This window comes from Pseudogymnoascus destructans, assembly GCF_001641265.1.
Source record: "Pseudogymnoascus destructans isolate 20631-21 unplaced genomic scaffold scaffold_13, whole genome shotgun sequence".
Taxonomy (NCBI): domain Eukaryota; kingdom Fungi; phylum Ascomycota; class Leotiomycetes; order Thelebolales; family Thelebolaceae; genus Pseudogymnoascus; species Pseudogymnoascus destructans.
Window position 1 is genome coordinate 1094566 of NW_020167532.1, and position 20536 is coordinate 1115101.

At 48.4% G+C, this 20536-nt stretch overlaps 9 protein-coding genes across 9 annotated transcripts; 2 read left to right on the plus strand and 7 right to left on the minus strand.

Moving 5' to 3' along the window:
- The first annotated feature begins 113 nt into the window (after window positions 1-113).
- VC83_05472 (uncharacterized protein) lies at window positions 114-2096 on the plus strand. The gene is made up of 4 exons (XM_024469094.1): window positions 114-561; window positions 609-1597; window positions 1650-1753; window positions 1802-2096. Exons 1-4 carry the CDS (start codon window positions 246-248, stop codon window positions 2046-2048), a joined length of 1656 nt encoding a protein of 551 aa, XP_024323160.1. The 5' UTR covers window positions 114-245; the 3' UTR covers window positions 2049-2096.
- A 468-nt stretch (window positions 2097-2564) lies between these two features.
- Window positions 2565-4436, minus strand: VC83_05473 (uncharacterized protein; the record flags this gene model as incomplete). Its single annotated transcript, XM_024469095.1, has 5 exons — window positions 4242-4436; window positions 3976-4181; window positions 3350-3891; window positions 2943-3303; window positions 2565-2833 (listed from the first exon to the last, which is right to left on the minus strand). Exons 1-5 carry the CDS (start codon window positions 4406-4408, stop codon window positions 2565-2567), a joined length of 1545 nt encoding a protein of 514 aa, XP_024323159.1. The 5' UTR covers window positions 4409-4436.
- Window positions 4437-6758: 2322 nt separating this feature from the next.
- VC83_05474 (uncharacterized protein) lies at window positions 6759-7455 on the minus strand (the record flags this gene model as incomplete). The annotated part of the gene is made up of 3 exons (XM_024469096.1): window positions 6759-6929; window positions 6981-7188; window positions 7235-7455. The coding sequence occupies 3 exons, from the start codon at window positions 7453-7455 to the stop codon at window positions 6759-6761; spliced, it is 600 nt and encodes a 199-aa protein (XP_024323158.1).
- Window positions 7456-7795: 340 nt separating this feature from the next.
- Window positions 7796-10027, minus strand: AGS1_1 (Cell wall alpha-1,3-glucan synthase ags1; the record flags this gene model as incomplete). The annotated part of the gene is made up of 2 exons (XM_024469097.1): window positions 7796-8553; window positions 8611-10027. The coding sequence occupies 2 exons, from the start codon at window positions 10025-10027 to the stop codon at window positions 7796-7798; spliced, it is 2175 nt and encodes a 724-aa protein (XP_024323157.1).
- Window positions 10028-10267: 240 nt separating this feature from the next.
- Window positions 10268-11098, minus strand: AGS1_2 (Cell wall alpha-1,3-glucan synthase ags1; the record flags this gene model as incomplete). The annotated part of the gene is made up of 1 exon (XM_024469098.1): window positions 10268-11098. One exon carries the CDS (start codon window positions 11096-11098, stop codon window positions 10268-10270), a length of 831 nt encoding a protein of 276 aa, XP_024323156.1.
- A 303-nt stretch (window positions 11099-11401) lies between these two features.
- Window positions 11402-12061, minus strand: AGS1_3 (Cell wall alpha-1,3-glucan synthase ags1; the record flags this gene model as incomplete). The annotated part of the gene is made up of 1 exon (XM_024469099.1): window positions 11402-12061. The coding sequence occupies one exon, from the start codon at window positions 12059-12061 to the stop codon at window positions 11402-11404; it is 660 nt and encodes a 219-aa protein (XP_024323155.1).
- Window positions 12062-12337: 276 nt separating this feature from the next.
- Window positions 12338-13117, minus strand: AGS1_4 (Cell wall alpha-1,3-glucan synthase ags1; the record flags this gene model as incomplete). The annotated part of the gene is made up of 1 exon (XM_024469100.1): window positions 12338-13117. The coding sequence occupies one exon, from the start codon at window positions 13115-13117 to the stop codon at window positions 12338-12340; it is 780 nt and encodes a 259-aa protein (XP_024323164.1).
- A 185-nt stretch (window positions 13118-13302) lies between these two features.
- AGS1_5 (Cell wall alpha-1,3-glucan synthase ags1) lies at window positions 13303-14861 on the minus strand (the record flags this gene model as incomplete). Its single annotated transcript, XM_024469101.1, has 4 exons — window positions 13303-13316; window positions 13364-13934; window positions 13992-14308; window positions 14372-14861. 4 exons carry the CDS (start codon window positions 14859-14861, stop codon window positions 13303-13305), a joined length of 1392 nt encoding a protein of 463 aa, XP_024323163.1.
- Window positions 14862-16347: 1486 nt separating this feature from the next.
- Window positions 16348-18440, plus strand: VC83_05480 (uncharacterized protein). Its single transcript, XM_024469102.1, has one exon. It carries the CDS (start codon window positions 16512-16514, stop codon window positions 17295-17297), a length of 786 nt encoding a protein of 261 aa, XP_024323217.1. The 5' UTR covers window positions 16348-16511; the 3' UTR covers window positions 17298-18440.
- Window positions 18441-20536: the final 2096 nt, after the last annotated feature.

Here is a 20536-nt window from a genome sequence, read left to right on the forward strand (position 1 = left end):
GCCCCTGGAGGAAGTGGAGGAGGGCTCACCGCCTATCATGCACGACATGTAAAGCGTTGGGGGCAGCCTCGTGATAAATCCGCCATGGTGGATTTCATCCTGGCAAATTCAGCCTTGAACTTCAATTGAAGCCATCGGTGCAGGTGATGCAAATGCGAAAAAAATGTTATAATAAACTCCTTCCTTCTGCCTCATTATTGTGTTGCTCTCTGGCGTACAAGCGACAGATCATTTATTGATGCAAAATGCCTTTCAAATCCGTGCACCCTTACCTTGCGATCCCTCAAACTAATTTGGTAGACTACCTCTTCCCGCCCGGTTTGGAACCAAGCAATGAGCCGCTCTGGATAGATTCACAGGACCCAAGCAACTATTTATCAGAGGCCCAGGTTTTAAAATGGAGCAAGAGCTTCAGCAGGGGCCTCAACAATGCAGGTTTGCGCCAGGACGAGGTTGTTATGCTCTTTACACCAAACCACATATTTGTGCCTGTAGCATACCTCGGAATCGTTGGTGGAGGATACAGATTCAGTGCAGCAAATCCAGCATTTACTTTGCGAGGTCAGTATCTTGCCAACTCACATTCTCGTTTTCTCATGCGCTTCCAGAGCTTGTCTACCAAATCGAGGATGTTCAGCCAAGCGTCATACTTGTGCACCCCAACTTTGTACCATTAGCAGTCGAGGCTGTCGCCAAAATCGGCTTATCAAATTCAAAAATCTTCCAACTCTCAGATGTTGAGTGCACGCCCGTTCTCGGTGTCCTAGATTGGCGCCTTCTCCTCAAGGAATATGGCGCTGACAACTACGCTTGGCCAAGCTTCACACCAGAAGAATCTCTGAGGACAATTGCATCGATCAATTATTCATCTGGAACGACAGGTCATCCAAAGGGTGTAATGGTAAGCCACGCCAATATCATTGCCAACGCCGCTCAAAATATATTCAACCTCATCCACAATAGACGGCTCCTCTTACCCGATGACCGCTGGCTCGGCTATCTTCCTCTCTACCACGCATATGGACAACTATATTTAATCACCATATCTCTCAAAAGGCGGATACCAGTCTATGTGATGAAGCAGTTTGTATTCGAGGATTTTCTGCACGCCATACAGACGTATCGGATCACGACGTTGCAGCTTGTGCCGCCGATTCTGGTTATGATGTCCAAGCACCCAGTCACAAGCAAATATGATCTCAGCTCATTGACACTGGCACTGTGCGCCGCAGCACCACTGAGTAAGGAGCTACAGAATCATTGTTCGAAGAGATTCGGGTTCAACATTATACAAGGCTATGGGATGACCGAAACAACCTGTGGAGGGATGGGGATGCTAGCTATCGACATCGATAATACTGGCAGCATTGGAAAGCTACTTTCAAACACTGAATGCAAGCTCATCAATGATTATGGACAGGAAGTTTCGTATGGGCAGCCAGGAGAGCTGTACCTAAGGGGGCCACAGATAGCTCTTGGCTACTGGCGCAACGCAGCAGCCACCAACAAAAATATTGATACCGAGGGGTGGTTACGAACGGGGGACATAGCTGTTTGCAATGCTGATGGGAATTTCTGGATTATCGATCGGAAAAAGGTTAGTCTGTTGTCCATAAGATGTATGTGCAACTGACTTATGATGATTATAGGAACTCATCAAAGTGAATGGATTCCAAGTCGCCCCAGCAGAGTTAGAAGCAGTACTTCTGGAGAACGAGCATATCGCAGACGCAGGTGTCGTAGGAATCAAATTGTATCCTCTCTCCTCCTTTATTTTCTCTCCATACTAACATTTCCGCAGTGGCGAAGAAGAGCTACCCCGAGCCTACGTCGCCATCCAAGAAGCTTCAAAAGGAAAAGTAACACCCCAAGATATCGAACACTGGATAAAGTCGCGGGTGGCAAAATACAAATACCTTGTGGGAGGAGTGGTGTTTGTTCAGCAAGTTCCGAAATTGGAGAGTGGCAAGATTCAGAGGCGCGTCTTGCGGGAATGGGCAAAGAAGGATGGCGAGCTGATGCAGCGACGGGTGCAATCTCGATTATAATAGCATAGTTTGAAACAGAGCGAGCGTCTCAATCTCGATTATAATAGCATAATTTGAAACAGAGCGAGCGTCTCCATCATCACCACTTCTTGAATGAGTACTTGACAAAATATTATTTAGTACAGTTCAACCACCACTTCTGCGGTGTATAAATATACACCTTGGCAGTGTGGACTGATCGAGAACACAGTATTGGCTGGACAAGTCTAGGCATAGTACACAATACGTACTTCTATTCATAATTTCTTCGCTACTCGTTTCGCAGGTGAGCTAATACTGTATTTACGTTAATGATACTTAAATGCCTCATACTCTGTGGATTTCGAGCCAACATCCAACAAGGCTCACACAGTTGGTTTATCAATTACCAACCACTTCCACTTCCACCTCTATCTCCTCTTACCCCTCTCGCCCCTATTCCACCTCTTGCCCCACTTGTTGCTCTTGTCGTCCTCGCAATCGCTCTTGCCATCGCTCTAGTCATCGATCTTGTCGCTCTTGCTGCACTTGCCGCTCTTACTCTTCTTCCCCCTCCCCCCCCCCTCCCCCTTCTTCCCCCTCCTCCTCTTCTTCCCCCTCCTCCTCTTCTTCCTCCTCCTCCTCTTCTTCCTCCTTCTTCCCCTTCTCCCCCTTCTCCCCCTTCTCCCCCTTCTCCCCCTTCTCCCCCTTCTTCCCCTTCTCCCCCTTCTCCCCCTTCTCCCCCTTCTCTCCCTTCTCCCCCTTCTCCCCCTTCTCTCCCTTCTCCCGTTTCTCTCCCTTCTCCCTCATTTTCCTCATTCTCCCCTCTAGTCTCTTCTGTCTCTTCTCTCAGTGGTTGCATCGACGCTTCTTCATCAGTCGAAACAGCATCCGAAGTCGGGTTATCTCTCTCTATAAATAATCTGGCAGACGGACTATTCTCATTTATGACGTTTCCAAAGCTGGCCTGTAAAGCGGGGGAGTTATCTAGGTAACCCCTAGGACGTCTCTCGTCTTCTTCGAGTTCTTGTTCCTCAATGGTGATCCCATAAAGATCCTCAATCTCAAACCTCAATATTTGGTTGACGTATTTGATCAGATCGGCACGCTCGGGGTTCCAACCAATCTGGCGCAGGCGACTTCCAATGCACCTAGCGTTTGTTCCCCAGTATGTCGAACCTCCGGCGTATATTGCATCGACCTCGCTGGCGGTCAACTTCTTCATAACAACTGGTTCGTCGACAAAAAGTCGTTCCTGGACCCGTTCGCCTATGTCTTGTGCAAATTCGGCCCAGCACTTGATTATTAGCAGATAATGAAGCCAGCTTGGGGGTCATACGTACAAGTTCTTCTGTTTCAGCAACATAGTACCCTTTAGAATCCCAGTGTCCGTCACCCACACCTACTGGGCCGAGTGCTTTCTCGACTAAGCACAAGTATGCCCTAGCCAGATTGTCAATATCGACGGCACTCCAATAGTTTTTTCCATTTTCCACCTTGAAAGGGCTTTTATGTAGTATGATAGCCCTCATCATTGCTGTCAACTTGCCTCCGCGTTTGCTGATTGGCCCCCTCCCAAAGCCATATACTGCTGACGAGGAAATTATGGCCGTTTTCACAGGCCTCCGGTTCTCTGTATTATGTGCTGCGGCATTCATGATCATTGTTTCCAAACCCCTGGGATGTTTTGACAGTTTTTCCTTGATTCTATCGAAATCGGCAACATCATCGTTCACCCTGTCTTCGTACTCTCCCAGTGCAAGGGCTTGGTCGACCAGCATCGATATGTCAGACGTGTGTATGAGATACCCGCAATCTCTCTCGTCGCTACTTCTTATGCCTTCGATGATTGACGACAAGCCTTCCTCATGCTCCGTAGCCATCTCTATGACACCACACCAATTAGTCTTTGATCGTCAATTCATCAGTTGGTATGTCGGGGGAGAACTCTGGGGAGAAGAGTACACACGTAGAACCATTTTTGCTTTTGAACACTCCTCGATCAAGATGTCCCGGTCATCAAGAGACCCTCTCACTATCCGGACCCTTGGAAACATTGCCGAAGTACTGGTTACATGATTTTCGTTTCGTACAAGAGCAGCTACCTCGAGTTCGGGATGAGACCTGATAAGGTAACGAGCAACGGTACCACCAATATAGCCGGTGATGCCAATTCTATGCTGTATCAGTGGCCTGTAGTGATGTATATTGCTTTGGGGTATCTTGGAGCCCTACATAAAGATCGTAATAGGTTCTCCAGACTCCGATGTGAAACTTGGGGGCAGTCTCTGGGCAAGTATATTACCAGGCATGACTTGAACTTCACTGCCAATGGCTGGGAGATTATCAACAGTATTATCCGTATTATCCGGGGGGCCCATTCTAATGAGTGCGGATGCCATTTTTTCGACTATTTTGTTGTTGTCTCAGTGACTTCTTTTTGAAAGACGAGAAGCTCTCGGCCTATTCATGCGTTATTTCAGTTGTTTGTTTTTTAAAAGGAGAGAAGGCTGTCAGTGATACATCTTTTGACTCTTTCCTCTTGTGGCCCTCTTGTACGCTCTTTCCGAAATTATCACGTACATTACAATGTGGAAAGAGCATTCCGGCTTTAGAAAGATGCTGGGCATGAACATAACCTCAAAAACAAATTTCAGCCAACGTGGTTTATCAGTACGTCGGACATATCAGTACGTCGGACACTTTTACCGAATTTCCTACCCTCTAACTTCACAATGCGTTTTTTCCACCTTTATTATGTCAGTAATTAGCCAGGAAGCAAAAATTATTCTAGCTATCGAGGCTATCCGAACATCGGAAAATCTAAGTCGTCAGAAGGCTGCTAAGCTCTATGAAGTACCTCATTCTACACTCTGCGACAGAATGAACGCCGAACTACTATCTACGAACGCCGGCCTGCAATGACGAAATTAACTATGCTAGAGGAGGAGGTGGCTATTCAGAATATACTTGATATGGATTCAAGAGGTGCACCCAGTATTCTTCATAACATAGTATCTACAATGCCTCAAAATAACGATCCTACTAGGATTGCTCGCCTTAATGAGGCCCAACAGTTCTTCTTAAAACAACCAAGTACATATACAATTGTGGCTTGCAAATAAATTCAATGTCAACCGTGAGACACTCCGACGTCGTATTACGAGTACTACGTCTCCTCAATTACCCCACGGAGGTAGCAATCGAGTCTTATCTCAATCGCAAGAGACTGCGGTCTGTCAATTCATATACGACCAACTTGAGCGCGGGGTCCCTGCCAACCGATCTATGATACTACGGGCAGTTGCAGACTTGCGACCTAATCGTACAATACCATCACAACGGTGGCTACAACGATTTCTAAAAGCACACCCCGAATTTCATACAATTCACACGAAGATGTTAAATACACATCGGAAGCAAGCACAAAAGAAAGAGGTGTTTGAGGAATTCTTTCTCACATATAACGCCCTTATTACAAAACATAACATTAAGCCATATAATTTATGGAATGTTGATGAGACAGGCTATATGATTGGGTGTTATAAGTCTACGGCTGTTATTGTACCAATAGGTGTCAGTGGACTGTTGATAATCCTGAGAATCGGCTCTCTGTTACTGTAATTGAGGCAGTAAATGCAATGGTGCTGCACTTGCAGAAGCTATCATTATCCCTGGCAAACTCCATATGGATTCATGGTACAATGATGACCTTGAGCCAAATGCTCTCATTATTGTAAATGAGAGCGGGTATTCAAACGGCCATGACTCTCATAAAACAGAGCGCTTTCTTACATTAGCAGAAGAGCATAACATTGTTATTTGCTGCCTTCCTGCTCATACAACACATCTATCCGACGGCAATCTCTAACTGTCCGTACAATTAAATCTGGTTGGAGAAATGCAGGACTATATCCATATAATCCTCCACTTGTAATTGACAAGATACAAGAGACTCGGAATCAAACACCTGATTATGAGCCATTTGCTTCATATAATATTATCTCAACACCGAAAACAACTATGCAAAGTGTGCAAGCGGTTGAACATTGGCAGAAGAGAGCAGAGGAAGCTTTCTCATCGCCTTCAAGAGAAGGGTTTCAATCATTTGCACGTGGAACTACAGTTGTTCTACACCGGGCAGAGCTCTATAAGACTGAGCTAGATATTATGACTTTACGTGCAGTAGAGCAGAAGGCAGCAAAGGCAAGGGCACGGAAATCACTACAGAAAGGAGGGCAGTTATATGCATCAGATGCACGGAAAATGCGGGAAGAGAAGGAAGCAAAGTTGCAAGCAAAAGCAGACGCAAGAGCAGCAAGGGAATCGGACCAAGTAGTAAAGCAGCTACAAGCGCAAGCACGTAAAATCGAAATTGAAGAGCGTAAGGTTGAGAGGAAGCGGGTAGGAGAGCGGAAGAAGGAAGGGTTGAAATCAAAAGTGATAATTTGACGGTATAGTAAGGATCAAAGTGATAGTAGTAGCAATAGTGGCAGTAGCGATAGTGATAGTAGTTCTATTGATTTTATGTTTTAATTATATAGTTATATAGTTGCTATATAAGGCGTCTTTTTCTTCGTTTTATGTGTCGCACATCTTGCTGTCGCCACCTACGAGCGAAGCGAGTGGGTGGAACACCGAGTATATTCTTTTGTTAGCGAGTGTATAGAATAGAAGGGGGGCAGTGGTTTGGCGAGGAGGGAGATTAGAATCACCCCAATGTGTTTATACGCTGTTCGCTCCCAAAGGTGTCTAGAACCTCCTGCCACATATATCCATCCTCATAGCGATCGGGACGGTTGGGAAGTATATGAGCAGCACGATCATGGTGATTTCGTAGATGTTGCTAAACATTGGCGCGATGCTGTGTTGGCCTACGCGAACGAGGAATTGCATGACAAGCCATACCACTGGGACTACGAGCTATTCAGACCGTCAGAGCTGCGCCATTGTCCATGATTATGGGCTCCTTACCAGAGGGAGTACATCTGCGGCTCCGTTCCACCAGAAGCGGCTGTATCGAATCTCCGCATAGTGACCAAGTTTATCCACCTCCAACAGCTCCTTCGCCTGGTACAAGAACCGTCTCCCCGTAACCGCAAGTAGGACGGCAACAAAATGGAGCAACGAAGTCCACACACTGCCCGCAGGCTTGCGAACAAGTAGGCGCAATTCAGGCGCCCTCCACGGCTGTGGCTAGCCCTCCCTCATTGCGCTCATCGGGGGACAATCCAGCCTGGCGGTCCTTCCTGTGCAGGAAGCTCTCTTCTTCACCAGGGTCGATAAGGTGGAGTTCGACGAGGTTGTGGATAATATGTGCCTCTTCGATCTCTTCGTCGGTGAGGCGTGGGTTGTGCATGGGTTGCCCAACTAGCTTCTCGTCGACGGCCAGCAGATCGTCACTCGCGTGGCGGACCGCGTCTGCGGTCTTCTGCCAGAAGAACGGCATCGTTGGTGCTGTGGTGAGGTTGGTGATGAGGGCGAAGATAGAGAATGGGAGCGAGGGTGCCTCCGGTCCCAAACGGGATTCATTCCAAAACGCCTATATATGCTCAATATCAACTTACACACACACATCGCCTCAAGTCGCGATATTCCCCGTCTCACACAGCCACTTTATGGCTTAGACAACTGCTCTTTCCTGAAGAACCTCAAAAATCCAAGAGTAATAATAAGCTGGAAAATCAGCCCGATCCAGAACCATGGCTTGCTCAAGCCCGGCAGCGGCCCAACCGAGAAGTCAGGGAATAAATCACCCTGGCCGTCCTTGTTTGGCGATGTAGCCCTCGCTACCATTGTTGCCACGGACCCAAAGATTTGCGCTCCAACAAGCGTGTACGCGATATGCAACCTGTCAAAGTCTGGAGGAGGATCATACCGAAGCCTACTCCCTGGAAGGCGTCAATGACACCGAGCCACAGCCACAGCGAGCGCGAAACAAGTGCGGATGCGAGCGGCGAGCCGGTCCAAGGGAGTAGGATACCGATGTTGGAGGTGGCCCAGAAGATCTGAGCCCAGCGGGGTGCGATGAGGCCGATTGCGAAGAGAGGGAGGATCCAGGAGTGGGCGTGGGAGAGTTTGGCGAAGAGGAGGAGAAAGAGAGCCCACACGATTATGAAAAAGAAGACAGCGAGGAGGGCGATCTGGTAGATCTTCGCCGCATTGCTGCTCCAGAGGTACTGCCAGTTGCGACCTGTGGAGGCAGAAAGGAAGTAATTTTGAATTATGATGACAATAAAAAACCAGATAACGATGTTACGGCGCATGATGGCCTTGTAGAATGAAGGCACATGGCCAGGAGCTTGTCGGTAGTAGGATGGTAGTCCGAAATAGCAGAGTGCGCCGATACCCCAGATGAGGCAAGCAATAGGGATCATGATGCCGGTGAATTTGAGGCTGGTGGTCGTAATCATGCTATCGGAGAGGGCAGCGCCGGTGCCCAAGATGTTGTTTTGGTAGTTACCCCATGCCCAGAGAGCGACGACGTAGATTTGCTGGCTGCCTTGGATGACACAGGCACGGAAAACCCAGGATTTGATAGGAGAACCTAAACGGGTAAGTTAGTTTCCAGTTTTAAAAGGAATCGGCTAATAACTAAACGTACCTCCTTCGTCACCGAAGTTCAGAGCGAAGAAAATTGAACCTGAGGGCGATGCGGCTGCATACAATCCAGTCGCAATATTCTCTAGCCAAGTTTGAGCAATTTTAGAGCTATTGGCGACTGGCACAAGGCCGAGCAAGAAGAACGCAGATCCGTAGAAGATGAAAGGAACAGATAGCACATAGACAGAGGCGGCTTTGCGGAACAAGATCCGCCAAATTACCGAGAAGATGATGTAGATAGCTCCAGTGGCGTAGACAATGCTGGCTGAACTGGTTGTGCCAGATAGCAGGGTAACTTGATACGAGTTCGCAGCCATGATCTGACCGAAGGCAAGCACGAAACTGTAGACGGGCCAGTCGCCAATACGGCGCTGCACCAAGTACATGACACCAGTAGGAGGCTTGTAGTCTTGTCCAAGTAGCCACTCGTCATCATCATCGCCCATGTTGTACGCTTCGTGCTCCCCGTCGTATAGAACAGGGGTGGGGCTTGCGCGGTTCTTCTTGGTCAGGACCGATGATCCGCTGTTCGACCGGTTTCTAGATCTGGATCGAGATCGGGAGCGGGATCCAGAGCGGGAGCGGTCGCTTGAGCGTCCCAGCTTGGAATTTTTGAAATCGCTATACCACTCTCGCTCTGACTTCACGAGGTAGTCTTCAATGCAAAGTGCGTCTTCGGAGTTACCAGCTGAAAGGTCGGCAAGTTTTCCTTCGAACGCCTTGTAGTATTCGCCCTTGCTGTCAGTGAAATCGGGGTCGACCTTCTGAAGAAGGAAGTCCTTTTTGTCTCCCACCACAGTGTTCAAGCTTAGCATAGAGACAGGGCGGGAGCGAGATTGGTAGTGAATGCCCAGGCCATCCCTGGTTCTAGCTTGGTTGCCGAGTAGACCATCTCCCTCGTCTCGCGACGGGCCATCTTCAGCCTCAGTGGGTGTCGGTATATCGCGAGACAACAAAGAAACAGGCTTGGAAGGGTCTGAGATAAGACTGTCACGGTCACGTCCGTCGCGAAGGTCGTTGTCATCGTCGCCGAGGTCGAGAGGACTGCCCCGGCGGTCAAAGTCTGACTGGTTTAAGGTAATTTGTGACGCGCTGGCAGTACTGGGCATGGAATTATCCGGGTTGAAGTAGACAGGGTGCAAAGGAGGGGAGTTTCCGCCCGCTGGCGTCGCGTCCATACTTGCCGATCGAGAGTACATGCCGCTGACCGGTCGAGAATATGTGCCACTGACCGGTCGAGAATATGTGCCACTGTTTCCGCGCGAGCGACGTCCAGGTAATGGCAGGCTCAAGCCGCTCCTAGGGCCACCTCTTTCAACTTCCTTGACGTGGGTATTAATCGCACTTGACTGAAGGTTCTCTAATTGTTTAACCCAAGCGGCGACGGGGAATTGTTGCTTAGCAGATCTAGCTCTCATCTTTCGGCGAGTTTCGAGCTTAGATGTGTTCAGTCTTCAATCTCCCCTCCGAGATCGTGGAAAGATACGTCCAATTCGGAGACGTCTTTAATCTGCTCCACGCCGGAGCCTCGTACATCCGCCTTCACCAGAAGGGCTTTGGCGCCGTCGGTGTCAGTGCCAAATATGGTGCCCGTTCTCACGCTCGTTACCCAATTTTCTGGGGTCTGAAGAAGATTGGTCAACTCCCCAACCCTGATCCTACAGATATTGGTGAGTGGTCTGGCAAACAGGACGATAGCAGTCTGGAAGCATGTAAAGAGGTGCCGCAGCTCCGTGATAATCGTTGATATGATACAAATCAATGGGGAAACGCGTAATTGCAAGTGCAATACACTGTTCCAAGTGGTAATAGACAGCGGATTCGAGGTCGTCCATTCGGGCCGGGTAGGGATCAGTCTTTGTCTGCTTCCTGAAGACCGGAGCATCCAACAGCACGTATGTAATGCTGCGCAGGATGTGGTACTGGACTTCGACCTCATAGGTGGAACCAAGAATAGTCACAGACATCGGCTCAGCACGTTCAGCTTCGGGGTATTCGACACCACCGACACAAGGAACAACCCAAATCAGGTCCTGATGGCCAAGATTCTTTCCCATAAGTTGCGCCATGACACCGAGACCACCGATCTTGATCTTGATAGCCCAATCTTCAATATCGTACTCCATAGTAGCAATAAGGATGGTTCTTCTGTCTGCAGCTGCACCAGCTGCGCCAACTGCGCCAGGCACTGGGGACAGGCGAGAGGCAGCTGCGCTGCCAGGAATCAGTGCCCTTGACTTTTGCTTACCTCTCTTTCCAATAAAAGCAGGGACCAGAGCTCCCATTCCTTTGACCCTGACACCGACCTTGTTAAATTCGACAGAGTAGAATGCACCCATAAATCCCCAAACAGCGAGGAGGCCGGTTAGGACTGGGGCCACTGTGCTAACGACGAAAACGACAATCTGGAACCACATGTTTCCGGTCGGCTTAATAGTATATGCAAGCGTACCGTCATTTACGGACAACCTATATGCAAGATATGGCATTGCCGGTGCATCCTTGAGATCAAACGACGAAAGCCGGAGGGTGGGCGGAGGCGTGCGGTCGAGAATTTGATCGTTGTCAATATCGCCGAATACAGCAGTCTGATCGGGTAATCCATCAGGATTAATGCCCCATTGATTAAGTTGAAGTTGCCCTGGCCACTCAGAGATGAGGTCATATTTCCACCATCCATCCTTGTCCAGACGGAAGGTATTGAAGACACCAGAATCAGCACCAAAGCCATTGAACGAGCCGAGGGCGAACAGGTTTGGGATTCTACGGGGCGGCGAGTCCAGATCTCCGTGTTAGACGTAATCAGAGCTGCCAGAATCCCTGTTATAATACTCAACAATTACATGCTCGCCCTTCCACTTTTGCTTGGCTGTTCCTGTCCAGTTCTTGGGCGGAATATTAACTTCCCCGCCCTGGTACGTGAACCACTGACTATAATTCGTCCAGTCCAAGGTATACCTCCAGTAATCAGCTCCAGCAGCCTTGTGACTAATGAAAAGGGTGCCATTGTCACGTCGCTGTAGCAGACTAGAGCTGTAGTTTGCCGAACGCGGGAATGCAATCGGGTTATCCTGTGCGCCAGTACGGAAAAGGAACTTATCGGTCGACCTAGTTGATTTGGTACCAGTCTCCATTGGAACGTCTTTAACGGTAATAGCGTGTACACCGTGGCCGACACCAGTGAGCGTGGCGCTGAACTTCCAGATGCTCGGGATGTTTCCTGGAACGTCAAGTTCAACCTGACGAGGCACATTGGCGCACTTGACAGAGCGTTTGAGTATAGAAGCAGCCGTAGCGTCTTCTGTTTTGGATGTGATTGTAATTCTTTCGGTCACACTAGTGCAGTTCATTTCGTTCGAGAAGTAGAACGAGATTTCGATACCTTCTTGATGGCCAAGCGGAACAGTCGAATTCAGTCGTGCATCGTGCCCTGGGACAAACCTTGTTATCATAGGGTTGGGTGCAACCCATTTGGCCTTTAGTACATAAGCCCTAAATTCGTAAGGCTTTAGGGAGACTGTCTTCAAGCACCCGCTGGTAAACTTGGGAGGAGGTGGAGTAGTTGTGGCTTTAGACTTTTCCGTCGTTGTGCTAAAAAGCTTGGCTTTCCCGGTTGTAGAAATATTGCGGGATATTGCTGATGAAATCCGTGTCAACCGATGCCGCGTTTTCGAACCATCGCACCTCAACACTCAACCTGCGAGCTTATCAGACCTGGTGACATATTCTTATTCCAGAGGACCATTGGCAAGGTTTTTATCGAGAAAGAAATCAAGTTTATCGAAGTCCAAGGTTCGGGACACAAAAGCCTTCTTACCAGTGCCAGTTTCAGTAGAAGATTTGTCTTCAGCAGTGCTAGCTTTTTTGGCAGTTGGAAGATCGGTGGCTGTGTCCTCGGTCGCAGTTTCGGCCACAGTCTCTGCCGCGGTTTGAGCCGCAGTTTGGGCCACGGTTTCGGCGGCGGTTCCAACAGCATCGACAGGTTCAGCTCGAGCTTCCACTGCTGCGGTAAAATCCAAAGAACCAAATCTAGGCACCACTTTCCCACTCAGAAGGGTAACCTCATCGTATGGGTAGAATAAATTCCTGAGAACCGTTCCTGGCGCGAAAGGGGTCACCAATGCAAGTTGGTCGACAAGGCAGTTGAATGCGTAATTGACAGTCACATTGTCATTGTGGTACAAAAGCCAGACTTTTTGTTCGCCCTGTCCGCCAGCGGTACTAAGGTCCTGGATTTTCGGAAGTCCGCTTCGGAGGGCGCTCCAAATACCAACTTCTCTTGTTTCCTCGCCAATTGGAATTTGCTGGGTCTGGTTTGAAAGAGCCTGGAGCAATAGGCCATCGTTAAGAGCCGGATAATTAAGCCGCATTTGGTGCATTCCTTTGATGATGTTGCGGATCGGGTGCGAGGGATCTCGATGGTCCAATGAAACCTCATCGTCTTCACATCCTTTCTGGGCATTGACACCCCAAAATGAGAATATTGCGAAGAACTCAAGTTGTAACATCCGTGAGCCTGCCACGCCACAGAGGCAGACATAGCTTGTCTACCGAAGAGGTAATTGTCGGCTGTATTATCAAGCAGGTAGAGTCCTTGCTCTTCTCCATAGTACATTAAGGGGATACCGGGCATATGGATAGTGGTGATAAAGCTGCCCAAGAGCTGCTTCTCAACGCCATCTTGGATTGCAGGCTAGCGGAAAACATCTGGAGAGGTAAGTTATGATGCCTCGAGATTCATTGTGATGGCTTACCTTGATTTGCTGTTCCGTACATGTGCCTTGGGTCCAGTTTGTTGGTATTTGGGTTCACCAAGTCGTTACTGAGCAGCAGCACGTTCCACGTCTCCACCCAGTCTGCGGGAACATCATAAAAACTGGCATCAAAGCCTTGCATTCCAAGAAACCTTGTCAGGGATCGATAAACCGAGTAATGAAACGCCGCAGCATCATAAGCCCCATGGTCTTCATCGCGCATGAAAAGAGTCGCGTCTGAGGCATTGTTGAGCTTTACTGCCTCATCCAGAGTGATATTCCCGTATGCCTCTGGAGTACGTCCACGGCCAAGATAAAGACTTCCGAATGTGTTTCCTCCGGAAATTTCTCCAGCAATAAAAAAGTTGTCTTTGCCAACCTCGCGGGCGCATTCTCGGATGCTCAGATTGATTTCTGCGAGCGCGTCAAGCGTGATTTGTATTCCCTTATCGAAGCGATAACCATCGATATCCAGCTTTTGGATCGTCAGGCAAGCGAAGTTCTCCAATTTTTCGCGGACTGAAGGCATCCATTCCCTAAGTCGATCCTGCACCGATTGGTATTTTCCCAGCTATAATCTCAAATTAGCTTCAATCCTCCTACTGTGGATCACAGGGTATTTGCTAACCTGGTTTTGCCAGTCCGGGAAAAAACCGACGCCTGGGATATCTCCCGCCTGGTCAAATTCGGAGTCGTAGCATCCGCCTAGCTGACTCAAGACATCTTGGCCCACCACATGGCCAGTGTCGTCCCAAAATGTTGGGTATGCGCATGTCTCATTGTATTTGTCTTCGGTCTGAGGATGGAAGTCGTGGTATTGTCTGGTCTTGTCGCGGAGTACAACTTTATACTCGGTTGGCTTGAATGGCGCCGAGTCGTTTAAATGGCCCTCGAATCCGTGCAAGTCTCCCATCGTTGACATTGTCGTGTCGACAATTATGTACACTGTTAAATCACCGCCAATTAGCCAACCACAATACGCAATAGAGGGAAACATGGAATGCTTACTGCCTCGTCTGTGGATTTCTTCCACCATCTCTCGGTACTTTGCGATATTGCCATAATGCTGGTCCAATAGTGTGAAGTCCAACGGTGAGTAGGAATCTGCGCCCCAGGGGAAATTTAACCAAGGCGTGCCAGCAATACACAGGCCTTTCACGCCCATGCCTGCGATATAGTCCAAGCTGTCAATCAGGCCCTGGATATCTCCGCCGTGTCGCAACATCGTTTGCATCGAGTCGTGCTCAAAGAGCGTCCCGTTGATATTATCGTTTGATGGGTCGCCATTGACGAATTTGTCCAGGAACAGGGTGTAAAATGGGAACCGCCAGTTCGTCGGCGATGGGTGATATGTGTGCCCAGCCCATTTGTTGTTGACGACACCAAGCGTGGCGTCGTCTTCGTTCAGATTATATCCAACATACTCCGCCTCATACCTAAGCGCATTGCTCCCCAAAGCATACAACCCCCATAACGCAAATCGCAACAGCGAAGCCATGGCTGGCGACGCCTATCCCGCCTCTGCAAGCAGAACTGGGGAAATGAAGAAAGGTATGGTCTATAGTACAAAGCTACAGGAGCTCGCTCGCGAAAGTGGTCAGCGAGTTGGAGAAATCTGCAGGACAAGAAACAAAAGTTAAATCGGGGGCGGAAGGAAGCACATATTTAGCGAATGAGACGTCGTTATTGGCATAAGCAATGGATGAGAATTGGATGGTCAGTTTTAAACTGTGCTGTCATCCTGGCAACACCAATATTAGTGTGATGCGGCGCAAGATATTATCTGAACGCTCTGAACCCATACTAGGGGGCTGTACTGCCTATACACGTGGAAAACTGGCGAGTGGAATTCCCCAGATTCGTCACATTTGCTTGGTACTCAATAGTGCGTACGGCTGAAGATATATTGACGTGTGGGTGCATCCTTCCACATATCCCGGCCAATAAGCGGCATCAATGACCAAGGTGCCCTCAGCCCTGTTTGACCCTTTATCTCGGTTGTGTGTGAAGTGTGGCGCCATGTCTCGATTTCAAAGAGATTCAGCTTCAGATACGTAAGGAAGGAAACTTCTGCCATCCCTCATCATCTTTGTCTGAGCGAGGTGTGGCGTTTTCAGGAGAGACACAGCCTGGCAACATCCGCGCAGAGTCGGCCTGAAAATAGTATGTGCGCATAGCCTTGCGAGTGCCAAGGATATACTCACGTAGCCGCGATATGGGCGGTATGGGCGGTATGGGCGGTATGGCAAAAGATATGGGCTGATGCTCCGATTGAACGCCTAAATCGTGACTCCAACGCTTCCAACCCATATTGAGGTCTTTTCCGGAATCTCACTGCCCCCATACTACGTACTGTGCCGTCATAGTTAGAGTAGCTTCTGGCCGGTTGGCCAAGGCTGAGATAAGCCGCATCCCAGGCGGTTATGTTAGATCCTATAAAAGTGATGGGCACACCGTGCGCCAGCCCGCCCACTTGGGTAACATTTTGGCGACATCCAAGAGCGGGGTAGCTCCAGTTAAGCACAAGCCAGACCCGCCATTCAGGGTCTACTGCTCACCCATCAGCCACACTCCGAGTCTAGCGCGAGGCGCGAAGTCTTGGTAGTGCCAGAATTGCCGTGGCGCAAATTACGCGCTCCTTAGGCTCCTATCATCAACCCCCGAGTTGACAAATTTCCTTTTTCCGTCGAAGGATTGGACCCCCTGTACGCGTCTGGGTCCATCAAAAATAAGGATTTATCGGACGGTCATCGTGATCTCAGCCTCCGGCGCCCACACCATCTTCAATTGTGGAAGGAACGATGATACCCCAGACCGCTTAGTCAATTCTCGTATATTATGATAACAAGATAATGATAGAATAAACATGGCTGATGGTCTCAAATGAAGACCTTTCTGGATTAATAAAATGAATTAATAGATAGACTCTATAATTTCATGTCTTTTCAGCACTTTACTTCTTTATAGCACTTCTTTTTGGTGAGGTGATAACTTGCAACGGGACCAATATAATTTACATTGCCAAGGCCAATCACGTGACACGACAGATTGTCGTCCGCATTCGGCAACTATCGCGATCCACTTGCAACGACTTCTCTTGCTACACACACGCTCTGTCAACAATATAACGTACAACTGCGAATTGCCTATGCCTCGCATTTGTATGCTCTGCCGATGGCCATCTAAACTACGTAGACGAGCACGGCGCTCGCGGATGTTGACAATGATTATCCTCCTCTCGGTCATATGTATCCTGGTCACCCCCTTATACATCATATATAAGCCGCCGAACACCTTGATACGGTATTTCCAGTACCGCTGGCCAGATGTTCTTTGGCGTGTCCCCACATCATCCAAAATGATCGCGCTTACGATCGATGATACGCCTTCAAAGCACACGGCGGAGATTATGGAGATCCTCAAGGAAAACGACGCGAGAGCAACGTTCTTTGTCATAGGCTCGCAGGTAGAAGGGCGCGAAGAGAAGCTGAGAGATTTGGTGCGCAATGGGAATGAGCTGGGGAACCACGCTATGCACGACGAGCCTTCCCGCGCGCTGAGCAACCAAACGCTAGTCGCCGAGATCAAGGCTGTTGAGGAGATGGTTCTCGAGGCATATACTGCTGCCAGCGTTGAGCCCCCTCCAAAGTATTTCCGGCCTGGCTCTGGATTTTTCAGCGAGCGGATGCGTGAGACCCTGGGAGGGTTGGGTTACAGGCTGGTCCTGGGCAGCATTTATCCTCACGATCCTCAGATTTCATCCTGGCGGCTTAATGCGAGACATATTCTGAGCATGCTACGACCGGGTGGGATTATTATTTGTCATGATAGGCGAAGCTGGACTGCGCCTATGCTCCGAAAGGTGCTTCCCGAAATGCGGCGGAGAGGCTATCAAATTGTCACCGTTACGGAGCTGCTGAAAGCGAGGACTTGACGTCGTTGCAAGTCCCGTCTCCGTGGGCTTAACAGCAGTTCATGTTGCCGCATATGTTCGCAAACATCCGCAGACCTTTCCAATATGGCACATATCTATGCTATTATCCTGTTTGTGTCTATTGACCCTCAAAGTTGGCGATATATATAAAATATTTAATGGAGCCGTCGATGGGGGCCCGACGTTCTACCGTTACCTGGACGTCAGGAACATACGTAATGGGTCATTACAAGACAGAAGAAGGGCATCGACGTATGGGCTATACCGATATGTTTTATGGCAGGATGACTGCAACCGTGGCAACATTGTACAGTACAATAATTATGTATTATGATAACGTGGTTTATCAGTACGTCGCACATATCAGTACCTCGGACACTTTTCCTTAGCATTCAACTTTGAATATAAGGAGCTGGAAGCCTCAGAAGGAGGCCTCCAGCCGATAGTCGCTGTACATACGTAGACCTACTGTCTTGCAATACGATCTCACTTCCTGCCTTCTGACCTGGTTCCCTGGACTCCCGTGAGACCCTGGGCTTACGCGTTACAATTCTATCGGCTCAACCCATATCCAGCCTACCAGTTCAGAATGGCCAGCCAGGAAAGAAGGATCACCCGGGTGATCCCGGGAGGAGCGACGCGACCGTAGAAGCTGTCAAGCCAGACTTGAGGCCTACCACCACAGAAGTCAACAACTCTGCGACAGGCAAGCCCCAGGATATGGCCTCAAAGCTGGCCGACCTTCAGAAAAGAATAGACAAAGAGAGGGCCTATATCAATACTAGGAAGAAGCCTTACAGCTATTCCGACGGTCGCACGGCGAGGACTATAGCTCCTACCCTGAGGAAGTAAGGGCCTTTGCAGAGAAGCAAGCCCAGATCCAAGAAGAAAGTCGTCGGAAAAGGCGACGCCAAGAGATTGAAGAAGAATGGGTAGGACCCCAAACAGAGGATGACCACGAGACTGCCTCCACTGTATCCAGGGAGGTAAGGCCAGCCCATAGGCCAATGGGTAGGGTCAAGGAACCCAAGGTGTACAGGGGCGATGTCATACTGACATTCGTTGCACTCAGTTTGCTATCAAACTCAAGAGCAAACTTAGAAATCTCCTCCTCAAACCTACAAGTCACCATACATATCTTGGCTTATCACACCAACAACAGAAGCAATACTACTCAACGATTGCTGCAAACTCTTCTACTACATCTGTTTATGCTACATACATCACGGCATATCATTTGGACACTCATTGAACAAGTTATTAAGAAAATCTCCTCCTTAAGGGGGTGGGCCAATACTACCACATGGCATATCTCTACCAACTAGAGGCCTAGGAACATGAACGATAGCTCTAGAAGCTTCTACAACCCTCTATGATTCATTACACGTCATCAGTCCTTAGTTACCCACAAGATTGGTTAAGTTATGACATAATTTGTCTATAGGTACTCTGACCTTGGACCTCCTTTTCACTTCCTATAGGCTAGGAACCCAAGAGATGGTTCTATGGGATTCTCTTACGTTCACTACATGATTAGCAAGCTAGTTGTGGGTCGCACTTGATTTCTAATACATTTACCAAGCCTGGTTAGTCATGGAAAGTCATGGAAAATGAGAGAACTACACTCCTTTGGCATAAATAGGATTGCCCTTTCCTTAAGAAAGGGCAAGCAGGCAATACAGTAAATCGACTAGCACATACTTCTACGTCTTTTCCAAGCTTCCAAGCATTGATCTTGTTATTCTCTGTTTTTGAAAAGTCAGTGAGGTGCTAACCCCTGACTTACCCCTGAGTTCTCAGACTCAACATTTGTTGCAACTTGTCTAAACCACTTCACCACATCATACACCTGATTGCTGCGTTGTGGAATAGTCTAAGCTACAACCCTTTGGCTCTGTTTCCTAAGACAGTGTGTTGTCTTAGTAAAATCATCCCTTCCTTGGGTGGCTAGATTCTCACATCTGGTGCACCCACCATTACAATATGCAACTTGCCCAATTCGCTCTAGAATTTCAAAAGGTCCCACTTGCTTGTGGTCTAGCTTCTTTGATGGCCTCTGTGTCTTTATATTTCGAGTTGAAAGCCATACTCTGTCTCCCACTTGATAGCGTGGTGCAGGTTTCCTTTTCTTGTTTGCGAAATGTTCCATTTTTGCTTGCGAGAGCGTGATTTCATCCTGCAGAAACTCCCAAACCTTTGCCATGGTCTGAGCTATGTTCTTGTGCTCTTGTTTGGCTTCGTGATATGCTTGCTGCTCTGTATCAAAGCTCATTCTTGGTTCATAGCCCTTGTTCGCAAAAAACGCACTTGTCTTGGTTGCATCTGATGGCAAACTGTTGGCAGCAAACTCCGCCATGCACAAGTATGAAACCCAATTGTCTTGAAGATAGTTCACATGAGCTCGCAAGTAGCGTTCGAGCTCTGCATTGAATCGCTCAGTCTGTCCATCTGTTTCTGGGTGGAAGGCAGTTGAAAGTTTGGCTGAAATTTTCCAAATTTTGCAGAGCAAACTCCAGACTTCTGCAATGAACTGAGGACCTCTGTCTGATATTATCGAGTTTGGTAGACCATGGTGCTTCCATACATGTTGAAGTAAGAGCTGTGCTGTAGCTTCTGCAGTAGTCCCTTCTTGCCCAGCGAAACACAGAATGAAATGTCTTTCTTTCGTCAACCTGCATGCAACAACCAAGATAGCATTGTTCCCTTCACAGAGTGGTAATCCTGTCACGAAATCCATTGATATATCCATCCATGGTCGACTGTCAATAGGGATTGGTTGTAGAAGTCCATTGTAGGAATCTCGAGATGGTTTCGATCTTCGACAACTATGGCAGTTTTTGATATATCGAATAATTGTTTTGTCCATGTTTGGCCAGTAATAGTGCTGTTTCATGACTCGCAGCATCTTTCCAGCTCCTGGATGTCCCATAGAAGGTTGTTCATGAACTTTTCTCAACAAGTCCACCTGAATGGTTTCTGGCACCCAAACTCGATTTTAATATTCTAGCATGCCGTTTTTGAGTTCGCAATAAGCCAATGCAACCTCTTTGCTTGTTCGATCACCATTCTCAAGCTTCTGTAGTGTAGCCTTGCAGAATTTGTCTTCCAGTTGAGACTTTTGGATTTTCTCAAGAATTGTCATTTCTCTGATATGAGTTTCCACTGGAGATAGCTGAGCTGTTTGGCCTTGTTCTTTGAGTTTCTGAATGTCTGGATGTAGCCTCGAAGGTGGTAGCAAC

Excerpts from the sequence above, each read along its gene's own strand:
- VC83_05472 (XM_024469094.1), top strand. The coding sequence starts at position 246 with ATGCCTTTCAAATCCGTGCACCCTTACCTTGCGATCCCTCAAACTAAT. Across the intron at positions 562-608 it reads TCCAGCATTTACTTTGCGAG|AGCTTGTCTACCAAATCGAG; the intron begins GTCAGTATCTTG and ends ATGCGCTTCCAG. Across the intron at positions 1,598-1,649 it reads GGATTATCGATCGGAAAAAG|GAACTCATCAAAGTGAATGG; the intron begins GTTAGTCTGTTG and ends TGATGATTATAG.
- VC83_05480 (XM_024469102.1), top strand. The coding sequence starts at position 16,512 with ATGCCTCGCATTTGTATGCTCTGCCGATGGCCATCTAAACTACGTAGA.